Below are 23238 nucleotides of genomic sequence, written 5' to 3' on the forward strand. Positions count from 1 at the left end.
TCATCAAAAGAAGATTTAAGTCAACAGAATCAGTGGTGTGAAACTAAGCACAGGTGCTCTTTGAGAATTTGCAAGTCTTGAAAGTAAAACAGCTCCTTCAAGTTGACAGCTTCCAGGAAAGATCCAAATATTTTGTATTTCACATCCCCTTATCAGATCTCTTTCCAGTCTCTCCTCTTTCCTCCCATACATGCAGCTCATTGCTCAGACCAAGTGTATGTGATTTCCCGGACATTCCCCTTGAGACTGAAGTACTTCACCTGCACAAGACTCCATGCAAAGCTTAAGGGGTATTCAGGTTCTGCTAAGCCTCAGTGAGAAACTTGGAAAAATGAATAATGTATGCAAAGCAATTATTGGCTACCTTTCAACGGAGATGACAGTGTGATAATTATGTAAGTTCCATATGAAGATTAGTTTCTTTGCTTGGAAAGTCAGCCTTGCCAAAGATGCATAGATTCAGCAAAGCATCCAGCTTCCCAAGAGGTAGGAAACTGATAGACGTTTGTCTATCTGATATCAACAGCAAAAAAACCAGCCACTGTTACCCTCAAAACCTTGACTGATAAAAGAAAAACATGACTACAGAAGATTAATGCAGCTTCTGAAGAAAACCATCTTCATATTAATATTCATTGTATAGCTTTCAGATCAAAGCAAAGGTTTTCTTCCATTACACTTTTAGCGTTCTAATCAGGCTCCCTAACATAAGAATGAAATGGGTGTTTTTCCAGTTTTGCAGGAAGTATTTTCCACACTGAAAAAAATTCTCCCTCTAGAATTCATGGAAAATAATATCTCTAAAAAGTAACCTCCTACTCTTTCATAAAATACAGGTTAGTGTGTGCTGTTAGACAAGTAGAATGCAAATGCTCTGCTAACTAGTTGCTCCTACATTACTCATTTGCCTTTCCTCCAGTGCCAGGGTTTCTTACTTTGGAGGATGCCATCTGGTTTGACAAATCCGTTCTAGCATTTAAATTGTCTTGTAAATATTGTGAGAAAGAGGATTTACCAAACAAAATTATCGCTGAAAACCAAACAAATCCATGATGTGCACTAACTGATCTTCATACAAAACTATACATTGCATGGAAATTTCCAAAGTACATCCAGTTGTACTCTTAGTAACAGCTTGTCACGGAGCTTTACCTCCCCAAAACAAGGCCTTGGCTGTTGTAAATATTAAACAAAGCACTGTGTGCTGGTTTCCCAATGAAAGAGAGGGGCTAAATTCAGTCTTTGGGTAAGCTGACATAATTCTCATGGACTTCATTAGGAGTTGTGCCTTCTTATATCAAGGGCAATGTCAGTCTGGTTTATTTTAAGGTCTCCAAAAATATACTGTTAAATTCATAGAAGAAGAAGAGTAGGAAAACGGGTAAGAAGCACAGAGACCTAATACTTCAAAGCAGGATATATTTCTCACATGGAGAAAAAACGTAGACAATTTAGTAAACTCAAACCACGCCATGTTGCACATACATTACATGTTTTGTATCGGCCATCTCCTCAAGAAACAGTTGATATGTGGAATTTTTTCCAACCAAAGTATACCAGAAACTGTACACCCCAGCCAAGTTTAAACTAGAAAAATATGTTGTTAGAGATGTGTTAAAGATGATTCAGAACTCAGTTTAAACCAACCATATCAATTACAGAAAACATGTTAGCCTATTGAGGTTAATCTGCAGCAAAAATCAACCATGACTATTTAACATAGTTTTAAGCATGGTGGTTCTTGCTCCCACTCCCAGCGAGTCATTTTGGTCACTTCTGCAGTGAAAACCTGCTCAAACATTTTTAAAGCAATCCATTCTCTATGACTTTATAAGCGGTCCCACGCTTCAGCTGGGAGCAATATCCTACTGCAGCTGAGTCTACTGTAGTTTCATAATAAAACAGCAAGAGTGGCAGTGCAGCCACGGAGCCTGAAAAGAGGACAGACGTAAGTCAATGAACTGGGACTATTAAATAAATTCATATCAGGGTATACAGACAATAAAAGAGACTGGCTCCTTCTTAAAAGTATACACTAATGATGGAAATGCAACAAGGTAACTGTGGTGGCCAGACCTTATGAAAACAAGAACTAGGTCAATGTGGAAACTCCTACTATGTATTCTGTGGTGTTGGTAAACCTTGATTTCTCTGAAGTTTTACCACTTAATTCAACAACCATTATTCACGTTTAATTCAACAATCAGTACTGAGCCCTTATAAAACAGCAAAGACATACAGTTGGAGACAAAGCCAAGCATGGGTCAATTCAGGCTAAGCCAAAATTTCTATCACAGCATCACTCCAAAAACTTTCTGGCCATATGACCTGTATTTTTTCCTTTTGTTATTTTGCTCTAGGGCTTCCAATGGGTAAGTCTGCCAGTTTTCTTTTCAGCTGAAATTTCTAATAATGTTGCTAAGAGTTTCATTTGTTCTTTGCATCACGTGAAACAGATTAAGTAAAAAAACCTCCTGTTCCTTTGCACTTTAGCATGTAAATAAAGTAACAGTGCAGGGGAAAAAAAAGAAAAAGGCATCTGATTAGATCATTAAGTCACATGTGGCAAAATAACCTAAATAAAATTATTCTATGGAGGATGAGAAATGTAATAGAGCTAATATGAAAGATACTGCAAGCAGAAAACAGACTAGATTTTCTACTGTGACAGAGCTATAAAAAATGGCACTAACTTTCTAGAAATATGCATGTGCTTATTTGAAAGTAAATGAGTCAAGTAAAAAAATTAGGACATTTCATAAGTCACCTATGGAAAACTTATTACCTAGGTATCACCAAATAAACGCAAACACAGCATGAGTAACCATCAACAAATAATATACAAACTAAGAAATAACAAGAAATCTCTTGTTCACAAGAAAATTTTAAAAATATAAGAAAAACCACATAAAAATTGAACAATGAAAACAGGAATGTAACAAATATATGAAGAACACGAGATCAATGAAAGAAGATGGCTGGTCCATGACAAAGGGCTTCAGATCATATACAGCTGTTAACTACTTTTTTTTTTTTTCCGTAGTATTCAGGGGAAGTGAGAGCAACATGCTAGAAACAAGTTGTTTCCTGAAGGGAGAAACTGAAGACTTAAGACAAACTGAGAGTGATGTCTGGGCTGGTAGAAGAGAAATTAGAATAAAAATAGAAATGGCTTCAGGGTCAGGCAGCCTGAGTTTCAGGATTTTGGAAAGCAAAGCATATGGGAGGGAAGGGAAAAAGAAGATAAAGAAAGATGTGGAAGGCCTCCTGGCCAACAAACGGCAGTGATGGATAACTCAAAAGAAAGGAAGCAACTGTAAATAAACCCCAAACTTAGAATCAACACAAATTAAGCAAGAGTAAGAGAAGAGCAAGCAATATCACACCACACAGTATATATGCAACTGCTTTCAACAGACACATCATCTGTCCCCAGTGTTGGACTGTGACCATCCTCAGGGACAACTGCACCTATGGTAAGTAATTGGAACCACTGAAGCAGCCTTCCTCCCAACTCATTGATATTAAATGCCAAATCCGAAATGTTTCTGTAATTTTTAAAGTGTGAGTCCCACAAGATGGTTGAACTTCACCAAATCAGCTTTTTTTTTTCTTTCTGCAAAGAAATACTTTATTGTTCCTCCAGCTAAGCTATATTTGGTCTTTGTTGCCACAAGAAAAAAGATAAAAGAGAGAATGCTACAAAAAACACAGGAAATCATAGTAAACAGCAAAAGGATACTAGCTAACAAAAAAACCACTGTGTAGTCATATTTTTAGAGGAAAGGTGTTCTAAGACAATGTATCTAGATAAACTTTTTGTGCGTTTTTTTCAAAGAGTTTTCTGATCATTAATGCAAATGATAAAACCTTGAAAGGAGATGTCTAACTTGTTTTTTGCTGGATGTACTAAACTATCCCTAATCACAGATCTCAGTATTACATATACCTTAAATAAGTTAGCTCTTTACTGTGCGGTGAGTAGAGAAAAATTGAGAGGCCTGAAATCCTGAACCTTAAATCTTGAATAAAGATTTAAGGCACTCAGTCTTATATAGCTTATAAAACTTGGTTTTCACAAAGCATAAAGCAACCAAGTACTGGAAGTGAGGTTCTAGTGAAGTATTACAAGTACAGTATCTACATCCTTAAGTATTTTTTAAAAAAAAATGACCTTTAAAGTTTCCATGATTAGACAACCTTTACCAAACTGCAACTCAGTATTCTTTCATGAGTCTGTCTCTATTCCCAGCTTAATTGTTCTTGGATTAGTGGCACTCAGGCTTTTGCTGGAACAAGTAGCAAAAACTTTTCTTTTTTGGCCAGCTTCCTTCTTCAGAAGACATAACCTCAAGATGACATCACAAGTGAAAAAGAGACTGAGGTTTGCTTACAGACTATAATTTCTTCAATAACATTTTTGTCTGGGCCACCCAGACAGCATACGTGGTGGCTCAGAACATTCTAAAGGCAAGGCACCTTCTAGACTTCATCACAGCTGCACCAGCTGGAGTATGCTTTGATAACCTGGAGACAGAAGAAAGAATATCTTCATTAAATCTCAATGTAACATGAGTTATGAGGGCTGCAGTTATGTTGCAAGACATGTTTAGAATTCAAAATTGGTTTTGACAGTCAATTTTTAGTATTGTTTTTCTTCTAGAGAATTGTTGTAAAAAGCTGGGACAAGTGCAAGATTCTGCACATGAAGAGAAGAATCACCTGTACCCTGTACATGTACAGAATGGCAAAGAGCTAAGGTAGTACTGCTAAAAATAAAAAAAAAAAAAAAGGAAAAAAAAAGTCAAGAGACCACAGTATCATAGTGTAGTATAAGATGAATAAGCATTAGCTATGCTGTGCAATTTCAAAAAAATACAACAACAAATGTTGACAACATAATGAAATTCTTACAGACAGCAGTCTACAAAGTTCTTAAAGTAACTTTCCTGTTTCACTTGTCACTGGTAAGACATCCAGGTTTGGGTGCTAGGTTTCAAGAAAGATGAAGATAACTGGAGAGAATCTGAAAGAAGGCAGTCAAAATGACAAAACACTAGAGAAAATGACCTATAAAAAAGGGTTGAACAGGGTTGTGTTGCATAAGACAGAAAAGGCAGGGCATGACAATATTTTCAAGTACATAGTTTGTTACTGAAAGGAACTAGCCTGTTCTTGATCTCAAGGGTGGACCAAGCTCAAATTACAGTAATGTAGGTTCAGGTTAGGCATTAGGAAACATTCTAGTCATAAGGATATTGAAGCCTTGAGATAGACTGCCTCGAGAGATGATGTAGTCACCATCACTGGAAATCTTCAAGTCTGACAGGCATACGTCAGAAATAATACAGGTTTATCAAATGGAATTCCAGTAGACAGTTGGAGACTTTATTATCCTAGGAGTTTAGATGCAACCATTATTAGGTCATCAAATTAAATAACCACAACACTCAATATCCAGTAATGGCTGGCTTGAAAGCATCAGCAAAGCAGTCTTCTCTGCAAAGGCTGAGCATACCCAAGAATGCGCTTATAATGGAGCCCTGACACTGGAGCTGTAAGCTCGTTCCTTCCGCAGAAGTACTGATGTACAGTGGTGTTAAGAGTACGTAACATGCATAAATGTGTATAAGTATCTACCAAACAGGCAGCCAAGGACAGCTTCATGAGGCTAAAGGAACTTCAGCAGAAGAGACTTTGCTGACTGCTTCTCTGACTGGCCATGATTTACATTCCACAGACTGTGGCTCTTCAAGTCCATCAGAACCTCACCTCCTGCGTGACACTTGCCCACCACACACAGTTAATCAGGGTCCAGAGTCTGCTTTTAATTCCATTTCTTCCACAATTCAGACTTACTCAGACTTGCTGAGCTGTAATTAAGAGGTTATGCTAAATACTTTAATAAAGGAACCACTGGTTTGCTCTTAATTCAGCAACTTGAAGCCAGACTCTATGCATCTAGAAGAAATACACATTGATTACACGTTGTATTGACAAACTGTCCTGTTGTCCCTATCTTCTAAACAAGTAAGTGAATGATCACTACTTTAGCCATAAAAAAGGTGTTTACACAAGACAAATCTCAGTCATTAGTCCAGGTCATACATAGGAAATGATGTATTAGGATGTTTCTCACTTTGCATGTCCTCCTCTATCAAAAAAAAAAAAAAAAAAAAAAAAATCAATCTTTTGATGGAATAAACACTTCCTGCTTGCCAGTCCAGTATCCATTTTCCAGCCATACTCTCAAGTTTCTCATTACTTCAGAAAAGTATTACAGTAAGTAAACTTCACATTCTCTATATTTTTCATATTTTTATTTCTATGTTTTCTATATGTGTCATACTGAAATTGTGCACTCTTGAGACTATACTTCTAAAAATGCATTGTTTGAACTGCCTGGAACTAACCTTGTCAGATGTAAAAATCTGTTTTCCTTTATCAATCTAAATATGCCTTTGGATAGCTGTTTTACTATCTTCATGTATTATTCTGCCTTAATCTCTGTTTATGAGAAGTTTTAAAAATCTCAAAGAAATATACACCACAGGTTGTCCAAATGAATAAATCCAGTTGAAAGTCATAGTGATCAATTCTGTAATCCAGCAATACACTTATTGTACAAAGCAGAATTTGACTATTTCTAGAGCATTACAATTGTAATTTGTTTATATCAAGTATTTTCCAAATCTGTTTGTAGCTTGAGTTCTCATTCTGCCAGTGCCCTATATTCAAACATATCCTGCAATAAGTCTCTAAAATCATGACATTAAAAACAGGCAAGCAAACAAAAAATCCAACAGTTATTCTTACTCGCTTCCTGAAAGCAGAGACTCCCAGGTTTTTAGGCTTTTCCCTACAACTAGTTTCTAGGATGGTTAGAAACTTTTGTTTGTTTTTAAAAAGCTGAAATTCACAGGTATTCACATAATTCCTGGTGAATTTTGTGAATGCTTTCTCAAATAAAACCACCAATTGTTATGAAACTCATAGACACTACAAGAAGAACGGGTAACATGAAAGCCCAATTAATAAGAACCAAATTAATCTGAGGAACTGCAACTTTTTTTTCCCAAAAGATATCTATACAGCAACTACCAGGAGCAACTGTGAGGTATCTCAGATGATACTTTGCATCAGAAGTGATCCAACTGTGTTCAGAATGTCCTATATATGAAATTGACAGAGGAGTGCTCTGAAGTGCAGATCAGATTATTTGAAATACTAATCCAAAACTATGAAAAGGGGGATTAATACCTGTTCTCAGCAGAATACTAAAAGGTATTTAGGAGAGATAGGGTCCACGGAGCTTGTCAGTCTTCTCTGTAAAAATGTATGTCAATACATTTTGAAATGGTTAGATGTCCTTCACTGCACGTAACAGTAATATACCTGGGCCACCGCTGCAGCACGAGTTTAACTCAGAACTCAAGGCTGTACCAAAAGTTCATCAACAGAGAAACATATTGCAAAGGATGTCAGTAAGCAATGATCCTTAAATGCCAGTATGCCTATCTGCCTTTGAAGCAGCATTCTGTACTTGAGTCATCAGGTTATCTCCAGAAACAATAAAAAAAGAGGATTACAGCATCCTAGAGGCTAAAAGCACATCCCTAGTTTGTGCTACAGTCTGCAAGGATTACATGGTACCAGCTGTTGGTATTCCTTAAACAGTGTTTCTTGAGCGTATCTTATGCTTGTTCACATCTACTATACCTGTCCTACATAAAAGCTGATTACCTATTGTATACATCCTTCTGTGGTGGACCTCACACGCAGAGTGGATGAACTTTCCCAGTGTCTGCAAGGCAGGTAAGAGGAACTTGGGGACTAGACCTCCCGTTTCAGTGAGGGTGGCCACTGTGTCCACATAAGAGTCCCACCAATTCCTTCAGGCACTGTTGCCTTCATCCCCTCCACCCCAGCAGAACAAGTTTTAACTCTTTGGTCTCATTAACCAAATCAGTGAATAATAGCTAGGACTATTGTTACTATAACTAGGGGGATGAACCTTGTAAAAGACAATAAAGGAATCTTGTTTAATTCTAGAAAGTTGTGCATTTTAATATTTACTAGAAATAAATGTGCCAAGTAGAAACTTTGCACCTAACATTTTTTCTTAACGGTTAGCTCCTACTGTGTCTGCCTCAGCATGTGAGAGCTTACCCAGTGAATATATATAGTACTAGATCTCTTCTGCAAGCAGGTTAAATGCTGTCCCTAGCTTCCTTGCTTCAGTACATTTGTTTTGATCCTTTCTGGAAAAGACTGAAACTCTACCATGTTCAGGAGACCAACATGACAATCTGAGATACTAGACCTCAGGCAGTCAATTGAATAGCAAACATACATCCTAAAATGCTGAGTAGCCAGGTTCCTCTGAGCTAAATTCATTCAGCTCAATTTCATCTGTTTTTCCCCTTCAGGACATGAAAGTATTTGGACAAACAAACAGAAAAAAATTTGTCAAGAAAAGACTACCATTGAAAACATAATGTATGTTGCATTCAGAGAAGGACAAGTATTTCAGGACCAATCCTCACCTCTGTCTCTCTCCCCCAGCCCCTAGCCCCCACCCCCCAATAAAATCAACCAGGCATCATCCATTTTTTTTCAAGATGTAACAAAAAACAACAACAACAAAATCTCTATGAACACTCTCAAGTGGAATGTGAATGGAAAAAGATGAACAGCAAATTTTTTTTCATTCCTATGTTCAATGAGGTTAAAAACTTAGAAACATACTATCATGCAGCATTATATACCAAAATATATTATATTACCTAAGAATTATGCATATTTTTCTTATTCCACAAATTGTAAGTAGTTCAATTCTTCAAGCACTATGTTATAGTGCAGGAGCAAGGTCTGGAATCCAACATTTTTGTCTCGTAGATTTCTACAGATGCCCTAAATCAAACTAGTCCTGCAAATATTCAGGTGTTATACAGGTAAAAGGTTTTCTAACCTTCCCAAGTCCCATGCTTATGGAGGGTTGTCATAGCTCCTCCTACAGACCACTGAGTTCAAGTCCGGTACCACCTCATCTAAGCAGACATATTTTGGAGGAGCCATAATGCAGTGTTGCAAATACTTCCAAGAATTTATGTTTCTCTTACAGCCTCAAATTCCTGTAGATGTCTGAAAATCTCAGCTTTTTTTCCTAAAAGAACTTCTAGTCCCTGTGGGTTATCCAGAAAAGACTGAATGCGATCAGCACAACACAACTCTAAAAACTAAGTACACAGACCACAAGGAATACATAGCTTTAAAACATCACCATTGTTAAACCAACTTCACCTTCTGTCACAGTACTGGCCTTGAACTATGAGCCTTTGTATGCCTCTTCTGCCTGAGGCTCTAATTCTTCCCTTCAGTCTCTCCATTCCTCGGATGCTACTTTGGCAGGATATACTGGCAGCAACAGCTGAGCAGCACACCATTCGCACAACCTCATGAGTTTTGTTGTGAATCCATTCAGTCTTTGGGAGAAGTGTACTATATACAGGTACATGAATTGTGGAGTTCCTAGTACTGTATGCCAACGCGAAAGTCTTTCAACCACCCAAGAGTCTCCAGCTCCCCTTCATGTGGTGCTCTCTTACGCAGTCTGCAGGGCATCAGGGCATCACACCCACCATTCACCAGCAATAAAAACCGGAGCCTACCTCAGAAGGAAGGTAAGTACACCCAGGTTTTCTCCTCACTCCTGTACTGTTTCCTAAACCTTTCTTTGCAGTATCCCTGGCCCACAGGACTGGAATTCATTAAGAGCAGTGAGAAGTTTAGAAAGCTGCTTAGTGTTGGTGAAGAATGGTGAGCACCAACATCATTTTACCCCAAGTCTGGATTTTGTATTAAGTTCTTTCAACCCCAGATCCAACACTCCCTCTCTGCATTTCAGAGCAGGCGTTTCAAAAGGGAGGACTAGGACTTAAATCAGAACTGTGCGTGGGATGCCCTGGACATCTGGTTGGAAACAAAAGAGCAAGCCCACTTAAGTGGAAGCGTGGGCATGTGGAAGGGGAGCAGGCTTGCAATCCACACTCCCTCCCCCAGCCCACGGCTGCTGACCGCACAGGAGCCAGGCCTCTGGGGCTGTGCCTGCTGCCTTACCCTAGAGGTAGGCTCTGTCTCCAGGGCAGATGAACGGTATGTGTGGCATCACCAGCACAAGGCATGCTGGGGCACCACATGGAGGGAAGGTGGCAACTGCATGTAGCTGCTCTTGAAGAACCTGGAAATAAGGGGGAAAAATACAGACTAAAACAACAAAACGTGTGGAAATAGGCTTCTCTTCTGTTTGCGTTGGAGCGCTTAGCCCACACCGATTTCTTTGGCAAGTTTGTTACTGCCCCACTGTATTAATAAACCTTTGACAGACAAATTACAAAGTTTGAGCTCTCCCTTCTCCCACTAAGAAGTTTCAAAAATCTAAACCCAATCAGATGCTCCAAGTTTGTTAGGCTTGAAATTAGACCCAAGCACAACGCAGAAAGTGTCCTTTCAACAGTTCCTAAGGAGGAAAATGGCAAAATCTGAACACAACAAACAAAAATACCAGTTTCCTTATTCCTTCCTAATTGCCTAGTCTGCTTTAGAGAAAGCTAAGTGATTCACGAGTCCTTAACAAACAGCAGTCCTCCCGGAGTGCCATGCAGTAGAAGCTAAACCCTGGTGTTAGCTCTAAAGCCAAGACTTCCCAGAACAGGTACCATCAGGATCCAAAAGCGTATTATCAGGCATCTAAACATCCTCCGTTTCTGTGTAACCTGGGGAGCTCCTGGCCCCATGAGACCACAGGGCGCCTGCTTGTGAGGGTGAAATGGGGTCACTGACTTAATGCGGATTCAAAGCCCAACTTTGGGGTCCTTTCGCAGGATTATTAGGGCGGGAGGAGGAAGGGCGGGCTGCGGCTCCGTCTGCAAGGCGTACCGGCCGGGGCCAGCCCAGCTCCACGGGCCCCGCACCGGCTCAGCACCTCCGTGTCCCCCCGGCCCACTCCCGGGCTGCCCCGGGAAAACTCCTCGGGACGTCGCCACTCTCGGGCGGCCAACTCCATCCAGGCCCGCCCCGGCGCAGCCTGCCCGGCTCCCCCGCCGCCGGGGGCAGGGATGCCTGGCGCCCCTGGGAGGAGCCCCCCGGCCGCCCCTCCGCCGGCCCCAGCAGGGCCTGCCCCCGGAGGGGCTGCTGTGCCGCCCCCGCCGCCGCGCCCGCCGCCAGCACTCACCATATTACAGATGGAGGCGATGTTTCTGACAGTCATTAGTCTAAAGGTTGCAGCGATCCCACACCGCCATCTTTATAAGGTGAAAACAGCCTCGCTCATGGTGGGAAGAGCGCAGGAAGGGAAAGGGGGCGGCGGCGGCGGCTTCTGCGCCGGGGCTGGGATAAAAGCAAGAGGAGGGGACTGCACAGGAGCCCTCTGCGCCCGCAGAGCAGCCAGCAGGACGGACCTTCCTGCCCTCCCCCCCTCCGGGGCGGGTGGCCGGCAGCTCTAGCAGCGCGGCGGGAGCCGCCGCATCTCCGCTCCTTCCGCCGCTGACTCGCACGGTCCGCAGGGCCCCGGGCTCCCGCTGGAGCGCTCAGCCGCGCCTCTGCGCCAGCCGGCACCGCGCTAATCTCTCCCTTCCTCCTCCTCCTCCTCCTCCTCCTCCTCTCCCGGCGGCTGCCGTCGCTGCTCGCCGCTCCATTGCAGCGCCGCGCCCGCTGATCCGCGGTGACAGCGCCGGGGGAAGGAAGGTCAGAGGCGGTGACCGCACGGGGCCCCGCCGGCGGGCCCGGCCGCGCCCGGCCAATGTGCGGCGGGGAGGGGACGCGGGGGCTGCCCCGCCGGCTGCCCGGGACGGGCGCTCCGAGGGGAGCGGCGGTGCCTTTATCACCGGGCCCGGGACGGCCCCGGGCTGCGAGGCTGTCGGGGCGTGCGAGATCCCCTCGGCCGGCAGCGGGGTGAGGGCCGGGGGGCAGAGTCCAGGCGGGCGGCACGGCGGTGTGCCAGTGACGGCTGCGCTGTACCGGGACGTGCTCGCTCCACCAGTTTTGAGGTACGCAGGAGCCCAGGCACAGCGAGCCCCAGCAGAGTAGGCTGGCGTGTAATTTGCTGCCCACAGCAGGTGCTTGGTGCTGCCACTCCTGCAGACAACACCTTCACAAACACTCTTTTGGGACCATGCCCACACCACACATCTTTGGGCCCAAGTTCATAACGCGTGGCATTTATGTGACACCACTAATGCAACCATCTCCGTTCCTCTCCAAACACCAGTCAGGGCCCATGCCTTTCCCCAAGGTAGACCAGTATAAGTGTACTACATTTACACACATGATAACAGGCACAAGATTTGAGGCCACACAGCAAATCTCTGAGAGAAGCAAGAACGGTGTTCAGGTGGGGCAATGCCTTATCTTAGAAGTCCCCTTTTCTTTAGCAGATATTGCTGTTTTCAGCAGGAGCTTAAGGCCTGTTTATTGTTCCTCTGCTATGGTAGGGAAATCATTCCAATGGAGAGAGAGAGAACTACTAATGTTTCTATAGGCACCTCTGCTTCTGACAGCACCTGCAAGTATGGCACACTCATGCTTGGCTATGCTTTTTACTTCATGATGCTAGAATATAATAATTTCAGTCTATAAAGCCAGGCCCCACAGGCTTTATTTACCAGAACCATTCTGAAGTCAGTAATTATTTTTTTTTATTTCAAGAAAAGGTCCATGATTATTAATAAAAATCTGGCATTAGCAGTAGCATCTAAAGATAAATTCCTGCCCTGAGAATACTGTTAGGTAAGTGGTCTCAATGCAGCTCATTGTGGATGATTGTCCACTTCATAGAAATGGTATCAAATTTAGCATCAGTTGGCATTCTGTTGACAGTTTTAGCAAAGAAACTCAAAACTGTGTTGTCACAGCAACAGAACTTTCTTTCCCCAGTAACTTCGATTAATTATATTTAAAACATTGCAGACATTTCAAATACATGATGGGAGAAAGATTTTTGGACATTATGAAGTTGTCGGGGCTACTAAACTGTTTCATAAATCCACAAATCACTATGTAAAAGAGCCATCAAATAATGTAACACTGAGAAAAGAATAATCTTTGGTATAGTTCTATGAAGTTCATGGTCTTACATTATGTGTGAATTTCACCCCAAGTGTTTAATTTGCTTAAACTCTGAGGACGGGATTATACATAATGTCACAGGTTTTCTTGACATAACCAAGGGAAATGGGAGTTAAGGTGAAGTATTGTTTCAGGACTGGCCACCCCCAGCCTCAGTTCTGAAGCAGTCATGGCCTGGTTGGTCTCCAGTGCATTTCTAAGTAGCCTGTGGAGAATGACAGTACTGCACTATAGCTGGTTTTTAAACTCAGATCCCTTTTTTTCCGGAAGCCTAGTTGTGTATTCTTTGCTGCAGCACATTTATTCCACTTTACTGTAGAGAATCGTCCTTGCTGTCAGTGAAAAGTTATTAAGTAAATGAATGGGTTTGAAAGCTGCTTAAAAATTCAAATGAAACAAAATGTGGTAACTAATAAAGCCATTTACCTCACATATATTTTAATGTCAAGGACATCATTCCCATAGTGCCAACCCCAGAGAAACCATACAAAGTAGAAAAAAAAAAAAAGAGTAAGAAAAAGGTAAATATTTTCAGAAAGAAAGAGAAAAAAGTGCTTTCATACTTCCGTGTTCTCACTGATGCCAATTACTTGACTCCAGGGTAAGTTTTCAGGTGGTTTCTGTTTGTTAAACTTTTTTTTTCTCTGAAATACAAAATTAAATTGCTATTAATTAAGCATTTATTGGTTGTTCAAGAAAATGACTGCTCTTGAAACTAAGCATATTTGGAAATATGCACATACACACACATCATTCTGTGAAGAATTCAATATAATTATCCTTAATGTTAATAAAAATACTTCTATTTAAGGGTGGACACATTTCATGTCTTATTTCTGAGGATTCATCATAAAAATAGGAAATAATATACAAGTGTTTATGTGCCAGTTTAACAATAGTTTAGCATTGGCTTTTTTGCTCGTCAGTCACATATCAAACCAGGAAAGAGGAAAGAAACTTTCACACTTGAAATGGGCTGGTGTTTTGGTTTTCTTCTGGTGCGGTCATTTTCAGAACTAGAAAGTCTATTTCTGTAGCTTTTTGAAGATAAAAAAGTGCTAAGAAAAGCAACAAATGCTAGTTACAAATGTTATAGGAACTGTATAAATAAAGAACAGTGAACAATTGTTTCCACTCTAAAGCATTGCCCTATCTCTTCATAACAAACAACTAACCCTGTGTTTCTTCCGAGTGTTAGACAAAGAGAAGGAAAACAAAGGACTATTTATAACCTAAGAGTGCTTATATAATTTCTGTTGAAAGGTCAAAAAATGCCTTCTGCATTTAATTTTAGATCGGTCTTGGTCTCATCTGGTTATACGCTTGAACATTTTTATTTCACTACATAAAATAAGAACCTATTGTAAATATCCTCTTTGGCTAGCACAGGCTTGGACTTTCATAACATTTTCCATTTGACGTTCTAAGAGTACTTTGCAAACATTCACTCAGACTTGTTAAATTATTGGGTGGCAAGTTAACATTAGCTTCTTTTACAAAGCAAGAGAACGGGCAGCAGAAATTTAGCAACTTGTTCAAAGTTATACAGGAAAGTTAGTAGCAAAGCTGGGACTGGAATATCTGCTCACTCCATGCTACAAAGAGGATATTGCATTTTCACTCCAGAAGTCATGGAAAACTCCATGGAGGGTTATGTTTCTCTTGTCATAAACTCTGGTCCAGAAACGGGTCATCATCCATCAGCTTTGCTGAACAAGTGCTTGGAACTGAATCAAACTTAGGATATATTTCCAGGCAATTAAAAGGGCATTTTAGCGAAAAAGGCAGTTAAAACAATACTCAGGTTTTCTGGAAGGTAGGAGAATATATAATAAGAATTAAAAGAGAATTCAGGTACCTGAAATATTTTCAGTGCTGACAATGTATATATAGAATTTTACAGACTTTTTTGATATTTTGTATCTCACATTAAATTATGTTTTACAAAAAGTATCAGTATTTAATAAATTTATTTAATTTAATAAAATTTAGTTTATTTAATTTAAAAATTAATTAAAAATTAATAAAATTTAACAGAATGGCAAATATGTAGACACAAGCATGAGGACGAAGAATTTTCCATGAAGCTTGGCCCCCACTGCAGAACAGATTAGGAGCTTTAGTACAATGCCAAATGCCAACTTGCAGTCCTTGGGCTGAGGTTGTAGGGCATGCCTCATAGCAGGTCCACGGAAACCTCTATTTGCACCTGAAATTCTAATGGTTAGAGTGAGTTGTAGTCCATGTAAAATTCATGGCAATCCACACAAAATGTGGGGATTCTCTTGGAGGCCTCTTAGTCTAAAGCCTGCCCACCACCACCACCACCCCCAAACCACACATGCACACACACTTTGGAATCACTATTCTTCTTTAAGATTGTCAGCTTCAAAGCAACCCCTACCCAACATTTTAAAATAACCTGAGAAATTATTTCTTTTGATTTAAAATATGGTAAAACTTTATCTTTAGAATCCTAACAAGTCATACTGACACCTACCAAATATGAAACAAAGAAAATAAAACTTTGCACTAAATTGATCTCTGAATCTCCCTTATCTTTGCTAATTATACATTATACTAGTTGACAGAGAGGGAATACCATCTTTTCCTTTTTCTCAGGAATTGCTATTTCACAGGAAAAACCAAAATCACTTACAGCAGCTGACTTGTTGTTTTTTTTGGCCAGCCATCAGATTTGAAAGCCCAAGGCCGCAGAATAAGACAGATGCAAATGCATTGATGTCAAATACACCAAAAGCTGACTGAGTAGATAAAAGGGGCTAATAGTTCTACAGCCTTAACCATTAAACAGCCTATTCTATGAAGAGGCTGTTTAGGCCTTTACGATCAGTTCAATGCTCAATAATGGCCTAGAGGAGTGATTATCTCATAATATCTTACTCTTGCTTTTTCCCTGCTGCTTAATTGTGTTTCAAAAATATTCTGTTAGGAGCTTTGAACAATGACAATGAGAGAACTTCTGCATATTGCTTCATCAGTTTACATAATACTAATCTTTCCTGACACTCACTACTCAACTGAAAACACGCCCACATTTCTGTAAGGTAGAATCTTGAAGAATGGCCTCTTTATCAGGTATTTTATTCAGCAAGGAAGTTCACTAGCATTTTTCTTAGCTATATAAAAATGTGCTTTAAGTTGGAAAGATCCCGTTTAAGTTCTAATCATACATATTGGCTAGAAAGAGATAACCAAATTTTTTAGCTGTGGAAGTGATTTCTCAAACACAAAGACACTCACTGAGCAAAAATAACAGAAAACATATGTTTCTAACAGAAATGTATTGCTATTTCTGCCTCTGGAAAGGAAATAACAATTCTGGCTTGCCCTTCTCTCCTCCAATGGTTTTATTTATTATTTTTGTTCTATTCTACAGACTAATTTTAACTAACATACATTCTGAGGACAAAACACAAAGGATATTGTGACAGCAGACAGGCTGTAAGTGGCATTTAGTTTATTTTCAGCATGAATTTAGAACAGCCTTTTCATTTTATGTAAATTGTGGCATAAATTAATCAGATTATGTTTTTATTACATTACCATCTCAAAGTTTTAATCAAGGGCAGAAAAAAAGCTACTGCATTGTAAGGTCCAAAATCTGCCAGTTATTTAATGCAGATGGATACTGTCATCCATCTGCAAAGATTGATGGTCGCAATGGATTTTTCTTGCTTGGTTTTCCTTCATATTACTGTGGAAAAAGACAGTGACATTGAAATGAAACATTAGTGACAGTTGTGCATTTTGGTGAAACTAACATGATGTTTTTGAACAAATGTTTTTCCAAAGTCTTTCAGCTGAGAGGTATCAGGCCAGTGACTTTGAGATTAAATTCATGCATTCCACAAAGAAAGACTTGGCTGATTAGAGCACCACTCTTCAAGATCTGAATAATTGAGTTCAGATCACTGCAAACTCCTTAAAAAGCTCAACAATAAATCCACAAAATAACCAAGGCACCCCACTGCCAATTAGCTAACTTCAAAATGCAGACCTTCAGATATTCTTCTCCACGACCACCTAAAGTGGAAGTGTCCTAACATAAACAGACCTGGCAACATCTACTGGCATGGTTGACCAGGTGCCTGACAGCTTTTCCTGCTAGAACCTGCTAACTTCTCACACTGCAAAGAAGCAAATGTTCTTTTTCACCATTAGGTGATCAGTGTGGAATAAAACTAGCATGTTTACTATCTGATTCTTAAGTGTAGTTTTTGTACCAACTATACATACTCTCCCCCTCCTCCCTTAAATATTTTCATGTTCATGGTGAAGCTTCCATGACAACTGAAGTTCCTGTAAGTTCTGCTCATGACCAGACTTGCATCTCTCCTGGATCTCTCCAGGATCCATCTCAAAATTAAGCTGTACTTAGATCCACTGGTGACATGGGCTTTCCCACAAGTCCCCAAGATACCCAGGGTTGTAGGCAGACTCAGTGCCCAGCTAAGAAGTTTGTTCAGATAGAAGTTAAAGAGGCAGCCCGTTTGCTCCAACAAAACAGAAACACAGCAGATCCACTTGCAGTCTTGTAGGTAGTAACTCAATGGTTGCAGCACTTGCCCAAGTGAAACAGGACACCCTGACCTGCATGTAAAGAGATTCAAATTCCCATTTGAACATTGCTAGGACAGAAATTTATTCTATAGGGAAGGTCTGGGAAGGGACAGAGAAGGTGGCCTCTGCATTCCTGCTCTTGAGTTTGTGCCACTACCAGACAAGAAAGTTTCATGGAGCCAGAGGGGAGGCAAACAATGCAAAGTTTGTACGGGGTAGACAGAAGAAAGCTTGTGCACGTAGGATTTTATCTGAATTATTAAAATGCTCATCTGGGAAGGATACTGATCACTGGTTTGCTGTGCTAACAGAGGTGCCAGCTTACATTCTGTACTAGAAAAGAAAAATACTGAGCTTGACATACATCCCACTGACACAGGTGGTAAAAATGTAAAGGTTGGATGCTACTTCATCTTTTTGGCTATATGACAAGAAAGGACTGATCTGACTTACCTGCCTAGCTGTAGAAAATGGTCATTGCAGAGAACCCCACTTGAAATAACCTGAAGCTACATGCCTTACAAATTCATATCCAGAGAGGGACTTACCTAGAGCTCTGAGACAGCTTCCGAATCCTGATGTCCTCACAATAAATTTACTGGCACAGGGGTTACACCTGCAACAATGTTTTAAGTATGAATAATTAGTCAGAAGAAGTAACTAGAAGTGATAAGAAACACTTTCTAGAGCTATCCCTTCATTGCAACTATGTGATTGCTGGTTTCTGGCTGAATCAGGTCAGTTTAGTTCTGCTGAGGGTAATTTAAATGCAGGGTTCAGAAAACTTAGGGGTAGTGGGCCAACCTGTAATTTTCTTTCCACACACTTACAGGTGCTGTGCTGTGGCAACTCACTATAAGGCAATACACACCGTTTCTCACTGAGACAGGAAGCTAAGAATTATCAGAAATATATTCACCTCTTTGTGAAGCAGGGACTTTCATTGAATTCGGAACTCCACAGGAACCAAGATGTTGCGGTTCCTACCCTACTAGCTTTGCTGGGCAACATTCAAAGTGTCTGTGCTACAAATTACCAATTCCCAGTTTACGCTAATCTGCTTGTACTCACCCTAAAACGTCTTAGTAGCGTCCCCAGCCAGCAACACATCTCAGCTGAGGTGGAACAGCCATGTTTTGCATCCACGCTGTGCACTGACAGGACAGGCCTGGTCCCACCATGCTGCCCCGGGAATGGCGGCACAGGCGCGCTCTGGAGCCAGCGGCACTTGCTGTAACGGCAGCGAGGGCATTAGCGCGGGTTGGGGCCTGCTGCACTGCCCTCGCAGGCAGATCCTAAGCCTCCTAAAGCAGGGCTTAGATGGGAGTTTAGACAGAGATCAACGGTACTTAGTTCCTCAAAGCCGCTAACGCGGCTGCTACTTCACACCGCAGACGCTTTTGTTTCTCTGCCTTTTAGCCTTTGGAGACTGAAGGCCTCCGGGCCCCCAGCGCTCGGCCCGGGCACAGATCGGCAGTTACGTCCCGACCAGCACGAAAGGCCGCGTCACGACCCAGGCGGCAGGTCCGCCCCTGACTGACTGCCGCAGGGAGCACGACTGAGCAACCGGGGCGCTTCTCACGGAGGCAGAAGGCCGCCCCCTCACCCCTGACCGGTGCGCTCCGTTGGCACCGGCCGCCCCTTCCCGGGGGCAGCCCCCGCCGTCGGGCCGCGGGGGGAAGCGCAGCACTGCGCCCCTCCCTCAGCGGCTGCGGGGAGACCCGGCGCGCGGGCCGCTCCCCCCGCGCGGGGTCACGTGCGCCAGCTCGACCAATAGGCGGCGGCGCCCTTCCCGCTGGCTCCTCCGGCCGCGCGGGCGCCGCGCGGGGTCTCGCGGGAGCGGCGGGGCGGTATTTAAGGCCGCGGGAGGCGCTGCGTTCTCTCTCTCCTTGCCGCTCTTCGCTGCGGTAAGCCTGTTGCAGCTGCTCCCCAGAAGGAGCCCCGGGCTCCTGACGGAGGGTGGGAGGCTTGGGGTGGTGGGATTGGACCTTCTCGCGTCTTCCCTTCACATCTTGCCCTTCCAGAGCCTGGCGGTGCTCTGGGGAGTCAACACAGGGGGATAGAGCGCCTTTCCCTCACAGAAACCCAGTGCGGAGCCGTTCGCCTCCGCCCTGCATCCTGTCGTGAGGCACAAGCGTCCCTGTCCCTCCCCCCTCCCCGGCCCCCCTCGTTGCCCCTCTCTTCAGATTTCTCTCTGCCGCAGGGAGCGGCGGAGGCCGCACGCACCCCCAGGGCGGCCGCCCGGCGGGGAGGAAGGCGGCAGAAAGCGCCCCACGGTCCTGGCAAGGCCTTCAGATGACCCCGAAGGCTTTGCCCGCTGGCCTGCCGCGCTCGGCTGCTCCCAGCCCGGGCAGGAGGCAATGCACAGGGCAGGCCTTCCCAGTGGGAAGCGCTGGGGACCTGGACTCGTGCCTTTGAGCGCCTATAGGTAAGGGAGCACACCGACCTCGTCACGTATCTCACCTCTTCTGATAAGGCTTTGGGCTTCAGAAACGGAGGGCTTTGAACCTGAGACTTTGTACCACCTAAAGACAAACATATGTGTGAGGATACTGGTCTGTATCACTGTGAGACAAAGAAGGGTTTGTGTACGTTTGTTTCCCTTTCCTTTTCTAAATGGTAGGTGTTGAGCTGTACAGACCTTAAGTCGGATTCAGTGCAGTGGTTTCTTTTTTTTAGTCTACATCAAGAAAATTACAGTCATAACTTGCAGTGTTTAGGGTGCTGAATGCTGTAGGCACTTAAGTTCAAACGGATTTAACTTTTCAAACAAAAAGTCGTCACTGATTATGTAGGCGTTTGGCCTGGTGGTCTAGTATGTCTGTAACAGTGACTTTTGATGTCTGTCTTCGTTGAGGTCTGTGTATAATTTGTTACAAGGTATGTGTAACTAGGCACAAGGTAGCAATGAATAGGCTGGTAAAGGTCAGTTTAAGTCTGGAATTGTACAGCTTCAGGGTAGCGTCAACTTTTTAAACAATTTAGGCTTAATAAACTTTCCATTGTTTCTGATCAGTAGTGTATTTTAAAAGAACTTCTATGTAGTTTAAATGGGCTAATTAAAACAATCTTTTCAACAGATTAAACCATTGCCTACCTTTTCCTTTAGGTCTTGATTTGATAACAAACTTCATGAAAACGACTTCTGCAACTGTAGAACATGACTTCTAAGAAAATCTAATTCAACCTAATAGCAACTCTGTAGAATGTGGCTTTCAGAACGTCTGTAATAAGACAATATAAATTACAATATGTAATTTAATTTCATCTTTTTTGTGCTGTATAGAGGTACTAAGCAACTTTGAAATATTTTAGACATGGATGATGACACCTAAATTAGAAGCAATGCTCAAAACTTCTTAGGAATGAATAATACCTTCTGCTAGAAGGTAAGTGTGCTCTAGTCTAATGACAATTGCAAATAGTTTTAAAACTTGATTTTTCATAAGTTGTAAATTTCAAGCAAACTGTGGTAACTCTTGAGTAAATAAGTTCAGATAATAATCTTCAATAAGAAAAAAAGGTGGTTTAATCTACTCCCCTTATATGCTTTGCCCTCTTAAGTCTGGCAGTGTCTTAAGTGGCCAACCCAGAGGGGTATAAAAGATCTCTCTCAAACCCAGAGGTGAGGTTGAAACTCTTCTTTGGATCATGCTGAGAGGAACACATTCATTAAACTAATGAACTTTGTGAAGCTGCTTCATCAACTTTATTACTAGCTTGTAGGTAGGGTTTGAACTGTTATCAGATTGTCATGTTATCTGAGTCTTGGTATCAATTTTGTGTAAATCTTTTTCAGGTTTCTCAAGTCTGTTGGTGCTTTATGTGAACCTACATGATAAATGTCTTGAATGAAAAGAGTTCCTTGTAATTGGTTGGTCTCCAGGTACGTTGCATAAAAAAGGATTAAAAAAATATTAGTGGATGTATTGCCTTCTATATCTAAATTTAATTTATTCCTTACCCGAAAACAAAAACTCCAGCAATAGTTTGGACTAGTGGAAACCTGTGTGGTAATTGTTAGGACTTCATACAGATTTAGCCAATCCAAATCAGAAAAAAGTCAGAGGAAAGCTTGTGATTGTTATTGGATCAGTTTATTCTAACATTTCCTCTAATCTGGCTGTCCTGTGGAATGGAATCCATACTAGTGGTATGGGAAAGGAAAATCCTGTCCTACACAAATGAAGACAATTATATTGAGAATTGGCTCTGACTTAAGGGTTATTTAATGTAGCATGTTTATATAACCCAACCTCAGGCCACCAGTTACCACTTGTATATATGTGATGCAGACTGCAAATTAAAGAAAATTTGCAGGGAGGAAAGCAGCATGTGCAAGGGATTTGAACCGATATTAAACATCAGCTTAGGATTTCATGAGTTGCTGATTTCTGAATTCATACTAGATGACTACAACCTGTAATATGTTGTTTTGAAAGTGGAATTGAGACCAGCAATGGCTAAAACTGCACATCTTCAATGATCATGTTTAAACAGGAACCGTGCCATTTGCTGAAACAAGTTTCCTCAAACTGCTGTAACTTATGTCTATATGTATTAATTGAAATAAAATGAAAATGCTACCAGAAGTCCGTGTTCAAAGGTTTCTTGTTCAGGTACTTCCTGTATGAAGGCTTGGGTTTGTTTTATGGATGTGAATACTTGTGTTGTCATGCAGAAACATTATCTTTAGATGTGCACACTTGATAAACTTAATTTTTAATTTAAGTGGGCCATTTTCAATGCATCTGTAATCTTCATCTTTTATTCTGACTACCTGATCCTCGTTTTCTGAAGTATTTTAGAATGCAAAAGCACTTTGAGATCAACTGGTCAACTTCCAAGTCATTTCATTAGGCTGTATGTGCTATTTGCATGTTCTCCAGCTAGTGAAAAGGTCTCAAACTTTAAAGAACAAAGAATCCCATTACCTGCCCATTTCAAATAAAAGAAAGTGCAAAAGGTTGCAATACTCCCTGTAAAGAACAACCAGTGTGAAGATCCTTGAAGAGCAAGATCAGTGTTGAGTGATTGAAAGCTTTTGTGTGCTTATGTCTAAACATTAAAAACTTACTCCTCAATGGTGGGTCTTAACAAGAAGTGATTTGTGTGTCCTATTACTAGCCACTAGTACCTTAAAATGCACAAGCAAGAATATAAAATACTGTTAAAGTAGCTGCCAGGTGCTTCCCCACTGCCTATAGAGGAAAGTGAGTTAAGTGTGGATTTATGGAACAAACATACATGGTCAGGTTTAACCCCCATCTAGCCACAAAGTGTTTCTGGTTATCTTTGCTTAAATCTAGGCTAAATGGGGTATTTAGTCGTCAATATTTATAGCCTGCTAGTCTTGCCTAGGTATTTATTTTCCTGTGGACTTGTGTTTTAATAAACTAAATTTGAAGGGAATACAACAGTACTTTCCCTTCTTTATATTAAACCTGTCTGACAACTGTCTAGTTCCTGTTATAAAAAAACAATAAACTATTTTCCTACAAGCCTTGTCAGTTATTTTATAAACCTTTG

The 23238-nt window shown here is 41.6% G+C and overlaps 1 protein-coding gene, 1 long non-coding RNA gene and 1 other non-coding gene across 7 annotated transcripts in view; 2 read left to right on the forward strand and 1 right to left on the reverse strand.

Annotated features, from left to right (window-relative positions):
• Window positions 1–19412, reverse strand: part of USP46 (ubiquitin specific peptidase 46) — a 39682-nt gene extending 20270 nt beyond the window's left edge. The window contains exons 1-3 of one of the 4 annotated variants that reach the window (XM_055723966.1): window positions 18781–19412; window positions 18258–18325; window positions 13689–13769 (exon numbers count right to left, since the gene is read on the reverse strand). Coding sequence is in view for 2 of the 4 variants with exons in the window: in XM_027797312.2 (XP_027653113.2) it covers window positions 9442–9455; window positions 10133–10199 (81 nt within the window). In the remaining 2 variants the exon portion in view is untranslated. Of the gene's footprint in view, window positions 1–9441; window positions 9456–10119; window positions 10226–11233; window positions 11631–13688; window positions 13770–18257; window positions 18326–18780 lie in introns of those variants that run through there. The other 3 variants (XM_027797312.2, XM_055723885.1, XM_027797311.2) reach the window with 3 other exon arrangements.
• A 109-nt stretch (window positions 19413–19521) lies between these two features.
• LOC106631716 (uncharacterized) lies at window positions 19522–22301 on the forward strand. Of its 2 annotated transcripts, XR_003557679.2 has the most exons (4): window positions 19522–19616; window positions 19913–20137; window positions 20996–21098; window positions 21509–22301. It is a non-coding gene; the product is annotated as an uncharacterized LOC106631716 (long non-coding RNA). The 2 variants fall into 2 exon arrangements; XR_003557678.2 differs by having other exon boundaries at window positions 19598–20137.
• On the forward strand, window positions 21261–21378 carry LOC114014261 (small nucleolar RNA SNORA26). Its single transcript, XR_003557691.1, has one exon. It is a non-coding gene; the product is annotated as a small nucleolar RNA SNORA26 (small nucleolar RNA).
• Window positions 22302–23238: the final 937 nt, after the last annotated feature.

This window comes from Falco cherrug, chromosome 1 (genome assembly GCF_023634085.1).
Source record: "Falco cherrug isolate bFalChe1 chromosome 1, bFalChe1.pri, whole genome shotgun sequence".
Taxonomy (NCBI): domain Eukaryota; kingdom Metazoa; phylum Chordata; class Aves; order Falconiformes; family Falconidae; genus Falco; species Falco cherrug.